This window comes from Aedes aegypti, chromosome 1, assembly GCF_002204515.2.
Source record: "Aedes aegypti strain LVP_AGWG chromosome 1, AaegL5.0 Primary Assembly, whole genome shotgun sequence".
Classification (NCBI taxonomy): domain Eukaryota; kingdom Metazoa; phylum Arthropoda; class Insecta; order Diptera; family Culicidae; genus Aedes; species Aedes aegypti.
The window spans coordinates 25,946,402-25,958,585 of NC_035107.1; the positions used below are offsets into that span (position 1 = coordinate 25,946,402).

General features: G+C 40.8%; 1 protein-coding gene across 1 annotated transcript in view; it reads left to right on the forward strand.

The window, feature by feature from the left end:
- The first annotated feature begins 7,800 nt into the window (after positions 1-7,800).
- Positions 7,801-12,184, forward strand: part of LOC5564914 (transcription factor SPT20 homolog) — a 167,288-nt gene continuing 162,904 nt past the window's right edge. Inside the window, exon 1 of the mRNA XM_021839202.1 lies at positions 7,801-8,259. Coding sequence (XP_021694894.1) covers positions 8,251-8,259 — 9 coding nt within the window. The 5' untranslated portion in view covers positions 7,801-8,250. The remainder of the gene's footprint in view (positions 8,260-12,184) is intronic.

The window sequence follows — 12,184 nt, forward strand, 5'->3', positions numbered from 1 at the left end:
TCTATATGCCATGTCATTAAAACAAATTTTCTGCAACCAGAGCTTTAACTGATCTGACTTTAAAAATAATAATGTTTCCGTTCGTTTTTGGCAATATGAAATTTTCGGACGTGTTGGCAAATCGAACAGCTACTGTAGAGTATGCAAGCAATGTCAATAAAGGGGTGATTCAAAAATTATGGCAAGTTAGCTAAAACAGATGGATACATAGTTCGAAACTATATGTCTTATTGAGGGGAAATTTAAAAATTTGGATAAGCTCGCGGAAATAACGCGCAGTGGGCTATCTCCGCACAGAACAAAAATCACATAGTGTGCGTTGAAAGCTGATTGAAATAAAAAACATCAATCAATCACTACTTTTCACATCGTTGGTTTACTTTTCATGTCCTAGGAGAAAACTTGAAAATTGACCTTTCTAATTGATTCCAATGCTCCTAGACACGTATCCCTCCATGGGGATGCTAATTGTAATCGCGAAGACGAAGACAGTATAAAGGATTGATAAGGGAATACGGAATCAAATTGTGGCTCACATTTTTACTCATCGAACCCCGATGTTCAAATCTCATTTCTATCTGCGTGGTTCGATTGCGTATCCAATTGAAAACATTGAAGACTAGCGTAGACAAATTTAAACTAGCAGAATTGCACCCCACAGCGGAGTTCTCAGAACTTAGATGTTCGTGATTAATTTAATATATTTTTGTTCGGTGATTGGACGTGTAGGTACTTGTAATAATGCTTCATGTGTTCATACTTCATGTCATACAAAATTTTGTGATTTAACCACTGTCGTAGAGGTGATCTTTAAATTTGTTCCTGATTGTCACGCCAATCAAAACAATCACACCCAACGACGAGCAAGGCTAACTTGGATGTTTATCCTGGAAAATTTAGCAGCCTGAGGGTTTCAATTTTCCAGGAATCAAAATTTTTCTTGCAACGCGTAATAACTCCCAGGTGTTAATATTCCCATCAAAACTTCACTGCTAAGAATCTGTTAGATCATAGTAAGCGACGATTTAAATCTGAATAATAAACCTCATTACTTAGTTGCCCTCTAACTTGACTAGACGTCTCTATCAGGTTATGAGCCCGGCCATGTTTCCATAGCAACGGAAATTGTTATCGGCCGAAAGTATTTTTTTTTCTCGAAGCCACTGAAGAACAGAAGCGATGCCACGGATCCGGCGTTCCGTGGAGAATATGGATCCTCTAGGAAACCAGGTTGCAGGATACGAAGATGGGAATCAACATGTGCAGATGGTGAGTGAACCGAAAATCGCAAGCAGCAGCATTTCGCTTCCGGCAGTGCCTAAACTAAAAGGACGGGAGAACTATGTCACGTCACGATGCGTATGGTGATGATCCGCGAGGGCACCTGGCGTGTCGATCACCCGGAGGGTTATCAAGTGGTTCCGGATTTGTCAGACAAGGCGCTGGCAACCATATGCCTCAGCATTGAGCCGTATAACTATAGCCTCGTCCAGCGGTCCAAGACATCAAATGAAGCGTGGAACAGCTTGAAAACAGCGTTTCAAGATTGTGGACGGTCCAGGAAGATAAGTTTGCTGCGGAAATTGACCAGGCTGGAGTTGGAGGATTGCTCGTCAGTCGAGGAGTACGTTGATGAGATCATGTCGACGAGCCACAAGCTGGAAGAAATCGGTTTCGTGTTGGAAGATGAATGGCTGTCTTTGATCCTGCTCATAGTCATGATCCTGACTACCGAAGCAGTACGAGCCAATGATCGCTCACAGCGGACATGGTGAAATCAAAAATTTTGCAGGACGCACAGTGGGACGAAACTGAAAATTGACGGTCAAAACCTCTTAGAGGCGTTTTAGCCCATAAGTGTCTTCGGGACATTGTTTTGAATTAGCATCCCGAGTCATAATAAAAAAAAATTTTTAAATTAGATTGAATAGGACACCCGAACAAAAAATATTTTATTGAAAAAATTTTTTTTTGGGCGATCATTACTTCAGCAAAGTTTTAGTTCTTTTTATTTTCAACAATTTTGCTGGACATACTTGATATTTTTGACTTCGTTTTCACGGTTAAATTTTTAAATTTAATCTATTTTACCATAAATATCAGTTTTTTTGACCATTTCTTTGCTCAATGTGCAATTTACGAACATAACATGTTCTACAACATTTTTTATATTACAAAAATACATAAATTTGCCGAATATACCAAAGCTGTGAAATCATCATATTTAAAGATATAATGAAATTAGGTTTAAATTTATATAATTTTCGACCATTTTCCTAAGCAAGTTTCTTCTGATTCGGCACTTTTCGGCAGCCATACTTTGATGCCTTATCATATCAGTTAAGGCCCCATGGCAACAGAATGATCGGGTCTCACAGGGCTTATTGATTTCAACCATTTTTTTGACAAGCATGGAATTTTATTTTGATACCAGTGCAATCAATAAACTTGGGATATTCTATTATTTTTTATATCACAAATCTTAACATCTATGTCGAAGACATCTGTATAAACTGACAAGCTATCGAAAAACAACGTTTATTAAAATAAATACTATTTTTGAGAATTTGCTAGGTAGGTTTCTCATATACCAGCAATTTCGGACACAAGTTCACTTCGGCCGGTACAACAAATTGGTTGAAAATGGTAATGGTTGCAAAATGAGAGGAATTGTGTTCAACAGGCGAAATTATGTTTAACTCTCAATTTTTATTTGTTTTTTTTATCATAAAATACATATGATCGGTATTCTGACAGACTGGACCAGATGATATTTTGGTGTCATAGAGATATGTTGGTAACATGATCGATTTTGATTTTTCTGATGGTATTTTGATGCAGACGTATAATGCAAATATTTTGATATTTCGAATGCCTGAATCAATAAAAAACCACTTGGTCATTTTGAATGCCTAGAACCATTAAAAGAAAACACTTGGTTCAGTCTGTTTGAACACCGACAATATTATTATTTGTTCTTAAATTTCTAACGCATTGTGACCTAAGCCAAATTATCGTGGACAACTACGATGTAAAATTGAGCAGTTTTAGTGTGATAAAGGTGATTTCTAATATGTTATTTTATGATATAATTAATACAGAGTATTGCACTGTGAGTATACAAAAGGTCAAAAAACTATTTAGGATCAAAATTCCAAGCTCGACAAAAAATTATTGAAATCAATAAGCCCTGTGAGACCCGATCATTCTGTTGCCATGGGGCCTTAACTGATATAATAAGGCATCAAAGTATACTAAATATGGCTGCCGAAAAGTGCCGATTCAGAAGAAACTTGCTTAGAAAAATGGTCGAAAATTATATAAATTTTGACCTAATTTCATTATATCTTTGAATGTGATGATTTCACAGCTTTGGTATATTCGGCAAATTTGTGTATTTTTGTAATATAAAAAATGTTGTAGAACATGTTATGTTCGTAAATTGCACATTGGGCATAGAAATGGTCAAAAAACTAATATTTTTGGTAAAATAGGTTAAATTTAAAAATTTAACCGTGAAAACGAAGTCAAAAATATCAAGTATGTTCAGCAAAATTGTTGAAAATAAAATGAACTAAAACTTTGCTGAAGTAATGATCGCCCAAAAAAAAATTTTCAAAAAAATATTTTTTGTTCGGGTGTCCTATTCAATCTAATTTAAAAATTATTTTTTATTATTACTCGGGATGCTAATTCAAAACAATGTCCCGAAGGTTTTTATGGGCTAAAACGCCTCTAAGAGGTTTTGACCGTCAATTTTCAGTTTCGTCCCACTGTGGGACGTTTCCATGGATACCGATTGCAAGTCAAGTGGTGCTGTCGGTGCGCTGGCCACTCGTCCGAAGAAGATCCAGAAGAAGAAGGATAAGTCCAGCGTGAAATGCTTCAGGTGCGACAAGCTCGGGCACTACGCGTCCGAATGTCAAGCGAAGCCGAAGTCGAAGCCCGAAAAAGGATTCCACGGAAAGCAAACGGCGTTGTTGGCGTGCAAGAAACCGAAGCTCGAAGGGGAAGACTGGATTCTGGACTCTGGAGCAGGTCGGCACATGTGTTCGACTGAGCGGGCGCTGATTGACAAGAGAGAAGTCACGGAGAGCATTTTTGTAGCGAATGCCACCGAAGTTCCCGTTCCGGCCGTCGGCAGGGTCAAACTTGATGCTGATGCTGAAGGTGTAGCACTTTAGATATTGCTGATGTTCTGTATGTTCCAGACCTGGCGGTCAACTTGCTTTCGGTGAGCCGTATATGCAACAAAGGGTTCCGTGTAAGCTTTTCGAAGGACTCTTGCGAGGTTAGCAGCGAATCCACCGATGAAACCATCGCAACTGGTACAGTGGAGGACGGTTTGTACAAGCTGAAGCAATACGACCGACCAAAGGCGTGCGTTGAAAAACCTGGAGAGAACCTTGAGCTGTGGCACAGACGATACGGACATCTCAACTTGGACAGCGTGAAGCGTCTGCCGTCAATGCTGACTGGTATCGACGTCCGTGGGAAGGATATCCCCGCATGTGGCTGGTGTGCTGAAGGTAAGCACCACAAACTTCCATTCAAGGCAACGGGCAACCGGTCGAGTGAGCTGCTGTATCTGGTTCATTCGGACCTATGCGGACCGATGGAGAAGCCATCGATAGGAGGAAGCAAATATTTCGTCACGTTCATTGACGATGCCAGCCGTATGACGTACGTGTATTTTCTCAAGTCCAAAGGAGAAGTTTTTGACGCATTTGTGGAGTTCAAGACGTACGTCGAGAAGCAGACTGATAGGTCCATCAAACGCTTCCAGACCGACAACGGAACCGAATATGTCGGTAATAAGTTTGAACAGTTCCTGAAGGCAAGCGGCATCCGTCATGAGACATCTGTGGCCTACAATCCGCAGTAGAACGGGCTAGCAGAGCGGATGAATCGGACGATTGTAGAGCGTGCCAGATGCATGTTGTTCGATTCTGGTCTAGACAAGCGATTTTGGGCTGAAGCGGCGTCCACGGCTGTGTATTTGATCAACCGATCGCTGACATAAGGCAAACAAGTCACACCGATTGAAGAATTCACCGGACGGAAGCCAGATGTTTCAAACCTGCGGGTGTTCGGATCGAGTGCGATGGCCTATGTCCCGAAAGTGAATCGGAAGAAATGGGATCCGAAATCCAGGCCGTGTATTCTAGTTGGCTACGCCGACTGTTCCAAAGGCTACAGATTATACGACCCGGCGACCAAACAAGTGTTCGTCAACCGCGACGTGGTTATCCTGAGTGAAGATGTGGAGCGTGAAGATGACGAAATGATTGATGATCTGGATCCGACAACAGTGCCATCCCCGGTGGCCATCTTCGAAGAGAATGAAGAAGTTCCCGTTCCAGTTGTAGTGCAGCAACCCACTGCGCTCCCTCCGCAATTAACTCGGAACGTTTCACAACCTACCACGAGGCGTAGCGCGAGGGAGCGCAAGGTACCAGGCAAATATTCTGAATTCAAGGTGACGCACTTTCAGAGAATCGTCCAGACCTAGCGTGGTCGTCCATCACTGCGCTCCCGTCACACGAAAAGGAAGAAGATGTTGGGCCGCAACACGATTCTGGGCACAGTGACTGGGTGCGCCCAGTCGGAGGCAAGTGGAATAATAATTCGATCTGCAGTGGTATGCTTTCGTCGTCATCTTCCACAGATTTCTGGAGAGCCGGACACCTTCCAACAGGCGTTGGACCGACCAGACCGTAGCTGCTGAATCGAAGCTATGCAGTCCGAGCATCGATCGTTGTGCGACAACGACACGTGGTCCCTCGTCGATCTACCGGCAGGTCGGAAAGCACTCAAGAGCAAGTGGGTGTACAAACTGAAGACCAGTGCGGATGGCTCCATCCAGCGGCATAAGGCTCGACTCGTGATAAAGGGATACTCACAAGTCAAAGGCGTGGACTACGATGCGACCTACTCTCCCGTCGTACGGTATGCGACCGTGCGGTACCTCTTGGCGATGGCAGCCAAGTACGATCTCCTGGTGTATCAAATGGATGCGGTGACTGCATTCCTGCAGGGCGAGCTGCAGGAAGTGGAGATTTATATGGAGCAGCCGGAGGGATTCCGGGACGCACGAGCTCCGAAGAAGGTATGCCGTCTCAAGAAGGCATTGTATGGCTTGAAGCAGGCCAGTCGCGTCTGGAATCAGAAGCTCGATCAAAAACTCAAGGCGATTGGATTCCAGAGATCGCAGTATGACTCGTGCGTTTATTACCGATTCGAAGATGGGAAGGCGATCATCATAACGGTTTACGTTGACGATTTCCTGCTGTTTTCCAACAATCAAGCGCTGGTGGACGAGGTGAAACAGCAGCTGTGCTCCGAATCTGGTGGACGTCAATCAGAAGCTGACCAAAGCGATGAAGCCGGCATCGGCGGAAGAAAGAGAAAAGATGAGCAGTATTCCGTTCAAGGAGCTAGTTAATGGTTTGCAATTCGTTGCCCAATGCTCTCGGCCGGATATCAGCTACGCGGTGAGTGTTGTCAGCAGCTTTAGTAGCGACCCGGGATCAGCACACTGGACGGCAGCAAAGCGAATTCTTCGATATTTGAAGGGGACGAAGGATCACAAGCTAGTGTACCGTGCTGACCCAGGACAGGATTTCCAAGGCTACAGCGATGCGGATTGGGCGAATGATGTCGGTGCAGTTTCGTGGAGCTCGAAGAGGCAGTCCACCGTTGCACTGTCCACTACCGAAGCTGAATACATGGCACTTTCTTCGGCCACCCAGGAAGCGGCATGGTGGAGAGGATTCCGTCAAGAACTCCATGGTGCGGAAATGCCAGTGCCGATCAAATGCGATAACAAGAGCGCCATCAACCTGGCGGAGAAGGACGTGGGCTACTCTTCAAGGAGCAAGCACATAGATATAAGACACCATTATGTACGGGAACAACTAGCATCTAGGGCCATTTACTTGAACCATGTATCATCGAATCTTCAGGCAGCAGATATTTTTACCAAACCGATACCAAACACAAAGCTGTTTGAAGATAGAAAAATGTTAAGTATTCATTAAATTGCCGCTTAAGGGGGGATGTTAGATCATAGTAAGCGACAATATAAATTTGAATAATAAACCTCATTACTTAGTTGCCCTCTAACTTGACTAGACGTCTCTATCAGAATCTGATATGATATATAGAATATCTGATAAACTCAGAACTGCAGCAATTTTTTTTTAAAGAAAACTATTAACAGTCTGATTTGAAACGTCTCATCACATCGTCTTGTCCGCCGCTCAAGGATGCAGATTGAAGTGCGCTGAACTTTACCGATCGTCAATTTGCGCTCACGACGACGAGGATGTTCTACACGCGGCCGGTTTGTTTGTCGGATATTTTCCTCACCGTCAGCCGGCTCTTTGGTTCGGTCTAAATGCCTACCATCCTATGGCTAGAAAAAGTCACCCAATTGCACCACATTTTGTTTTTCGTTCATTAAATTGCATTCTCAATGTTGCTGATGTTATTGCTGCACCCACGAAACGTGACGCGCATCAGCAGACGGAAAATTTTCGATGTCGCGCATTCTTCTCGATGTGAAGATGCTGCGCGAGAGTGAGCGGAGCTGGAGAGCGAAAACATCGCATGCCCTTTCGCGCGCGCGCTCTCTTTGAACAAAAATCATCGCTAGGTATTCCTCTCTCGTGTGAGGCGCGACCGACACCATCCAAGGTGGCGTTTGTTTTGGGATGTGCATCAGCAGCATCTTCACGGCAGACCACGTGAAGCTCAGAAGAAGCCGTTGCTGCACGGCTGACTGGATTAGCTGGTGGACGAAAAGCGAGGATTGGAGACACCGAAAAACGAAACGATTTTCTCGCAGCGCTTCTTGGAGGCCACGATCCGCTGCAGATCAGTCTGGTAACGACATCCGACGCGAGTGGACGCGACAAACTATCCCGGGAGTGTTAAGTGACGATTCGAGCTTGAATAAGCGCTTAAAAGCCCTTTGGTTGAATTTTTCTGGTGGTACCCCTTGTGAGAAGACCTTTCGTATTCAGTGGTTTTTAAGTGGTGTTTGGAATCCGGCACTGGAAGTTTCGTTGGGACCCAACTACGTACGGTTTGGAAGCCTTGTGACTAGAGTGTGACCGTGTTAACTGCAGTGCTCTTGAAGGGTACAGCAAGAAGCTAATTGAAAACAAAAGTGAACAATTTGGAAGAGCACGATCCGGGTTTCGTTCCGACACGGTGTAATTACCTGGCTGGGAAAAGTGTCTCGTGATGCTGTGGGTGAGTGATTTTATTATATGGTTGATTATAGCGAAATATATTTTTACCCGTATCTCGTTGTTGGGAACAATTTCAATAAGACGAGCGATGGGTTGTTTAAGTGACTGAAACGATCATTCAAGCGACGAACTTTTATTAAGGGACCCAATTAACATAGTGCTCCTTGGAAAACTGGAACTGAGTGTATACATCAAGGCGCGGAAATACCTCAATTGACCGGAGGGAAAATTTATATGATTGTGCATGAGAAGACTGAGACGATCCGACTCTGCCTGGTTAGGCTCATCAAAGTGCTGTGAAATATTTCGGCGGGTCACGGTTTGTCCATCCAGCAAAAAATTGTACGATGCTGATAAAGGATGCATTCTGGCCAAACAAATCGATTCTGCAATTGGAGTAATACGCGATCTTCAACTCAATTACGATGTAATAACAAAGGAAAAGCATGACCTCGGGAAACGTTGTTCGTATATGGAGAATGCAGTCAGCAAACTGGAACATGACGAGCAAGTTTTTTCATCGAAAAATAACGTCGTGTTCTGCGGAGTTCATTGGTGGCGAAAACAGCACTGATGTTGTTCAAGCAATTATAACCTGTTTGACCTACAGTTAGTGACAAATATCAGTAACCAGTAACCAAATCCGTTTTTCCATACAAAATTCCCATGGTTGGTGGTCTGTATCTCCACTTCTGGTGGTCTGCATTGTGTGTAATGTTAAGGACCAACTACAGTAAACCTGGAATTTAATCTGCAGCGTATTCATTTCATTGCTGTCATTTTTCAAGAAGTTTAAGATGATTTTTCGTAAATGATAGGAGGTTACCAAAAGTTTTTGACATAACTTCAAAACAGTAGATTATGAATGTTCGGTTCTGTAAAAAAAATTCACTTTTAGCAATTACTCGAGTTTGCCGAACACACCAACAACCCAGAACCTATTGTTTTGAAATTTAATTTTAAAAAAATCTCTTGATAACTTACTTTTGTTTTTGAACAATTCTTTGAAACTTTTCGAAAAATGACAGCAATAAAATGAATGTGCTGCAGACAACATTTCAGGTTGTTTTTAGTTTGTCATTAAAATTGCAGCCGATTCAGACCGCCAGAAGTTGAGATATGGAGCAAGAGTATTTTGAATGGATACACAGAAAAAAAAAACCGTTGCCGGATGCATGCACAAAAAGTCATGAATTCATAAAGTTTTATGTTTCATGACGTCATGACTACTTATCATGAAACCATGTCTTCTAATCAAGTATTTGTGTGCTGAGGGCGTTACTGTCAATTTTTTCATCGTAATCTAAGCGTATTTTTAAATCGGTGGTGTTTTCGAGTGAAATTAAAAAAAAAATTGTTTCTGAAAAAGGTAAAACTGGAGACCACGCTCTTCGGAACTATGGCATTCTTGGCAGTATTAATCTACCAGAGCTGTTAGATGTTCCATAATATACTTCCAAGCTTTCATCCTGACTATGCAGTCCCGGCAATGATTGACGTTAAGCAAAGATTTTGCTTGATAAACTCGTCGGCGATTTTGACTGTGCGCTTGTGAAACGTCCCCCCACATCTCACAATGTTCGTTCATGTTTTATTTCAAAACTACCGGTACAAAAACAGGAACGATTTCGAGCTTCATGCTATTTGTTTACCTATGACAAATACAAACTGGAATCTTGTCTATACTTTCATGAATTTCATTCATGGTTCCAGCATACATACTTCATGATTTAAATTGCCACTTTCCTTCGTCAGAAAATGAAAACGTAACGTACAGATGGCGTTACGGTAAAATGATTCATGATTGCATAACTTTTGGTCGGAATGTATTTTCATAAAATAAAAATACATGTTCCTCCCGAAATCATGACTCTTTTTCCTTGTTTAGAGTATACCATTTTCCCCCGTGTGAACAGTATTTTGTTACTATCTTTTGTAGCATTTCACGACATTCTGGACAGTCGATAGCATTCCGTTATTCTGGTTCTATGCAATTTTATTACAGCTCTGTATTAGCTATATGATATTCAATGCATTTTGCGAAGGCCTTCAACAATTTTGAAACGATCTGTAAACTATGCCACTCGTTACACCAAAACCATATCACAATGGCTTTGCTGGATTTGTGCTAGTATTTAAGTATCTAACCGAATTGCTATGTGAGCAGCCGTAAACCGTGTCTTAGCTATCTTCACTTGAAACTAAATGCTTCCAGTCGATGTTTCTGTATTGCTATTTTTTTAATTACATTAAATCAGAACAAACCGGTTAAAACTTGGACTAATTTCTAAAATTAAGGCTTAAATATGATACAGCCGTTATATAAGCGGAAAAATATGTCAAATTAGTAACTAGAATATGTTCTATCGAGTTATTTAATAAAACCAAAAGTATAAAAATGGTGTTATATCAGTAGGGTATTTACCATGGCTATTTTGTCCTCAATTGGTTGTCTCAAATTGATTTTGATAACGTTCAATAGAATGAAATGGCCTTTTTGAACTTAGTGTACACACCAAAATAATATTAAATTTACACGTAACGTAGTTTTAAACACAAAAATAAAATAGATTCACACGTCACATATTATTATCTCCAATAATGTGACTCTACATTGTAATATATTATTCAATAACAAATCATACAAACAAGCTATTAAAACAGCATTCCCAGATAACCAGATATCGTATATCCATATATATTTTGCATCGCATTAAAATGAAAATTAAGTCAAAATTGTATATCCAATCACCTAAAGTTGATCTAACGATATTTAAACTCAAACTAATGAAAACATACGATTGTATAACGATTGAATACGTTGGAGTGGATTAAAAATCTCAGAATGTTCGCATGGAGTCATAAATTGATCGTATAATAGTCTAAACATAATTAGCATTTTTAAAAACTGAAGATCGTATTAGGATGAAAAAAACATTCTTAATATGATTGATACAACATCGCATTACGTTCTGCTCGAAGTATGAAAAATTTAGCTCATCCGGAGTGACAGAAACATGAAACAGTTGTTGAATTCGTTTTAAATAGAGTTAAGTGGGGCAAAAGTTCGAGTGGGGTAAGAGTTTCTTTTAAAGATTTCTAGCTCAATTCAAAACAAATCTTATAAATGTCATGGTAGTCCAAATGCTATTCAAGTAAGAGACTTTCAATCCAAATATCATAAAAATCGATTGAGATTTGGAAAAGTTATGGCTATTTGTTGTTTTTTGACATGAATATTGTAATTTTTGGTCAAACTTTCGTTGCATGGAACCAATTGAAGATAAAATCTTTTTCAATATTTTATGCAAGGGCGTTTCTAGGCCTATCATAAGGTTGCTTTGAGGTGTATTAGTTTTTGAATAAATGCTTGAAAACAATTTTTGGCCCTTAGTGGGGTAAAAGTTCGAATCAGCGGGGCAAAAGTTCGACTCATGTATAAAATCATGGAAAAATTAGCGAATTGCCTAAAATCCACACATTATCTTCAAATTTCGTTAAATTTGTCTGATCGTGTGAAAACTGTCACCAAAATTTTACATTTCCACTTAGTTTTGCGAAAAACTGCTATTTTTGAGTATATTACAATCAACCCGGTGTTGGGCAATTTTATGATGAAAATTTAGTGTGTATTTTTCGTCAAACTTAAGTTTACGGCTGGTGTAAAGTATGCCTGTCATAAAAGGATCGACATTTTGTGTTTTAGCCAGCGAACTTTTGCCCCACACTAGATTCGAACTCTTGCCCCACCGGTGGGGCAAAAGTTCGTTTAAGACAATCAATTTTGAAACTATTATAACTAAAAATGGGTAAATATGTTGACACATGTTTGTTCAGCAAAATTATAGCCAATATGTTGAAGGTTCACTGTATGGTATTTGTTTTGTTTTAACTGCTATTGTTTTCCTGGAAACTTTGATTATACC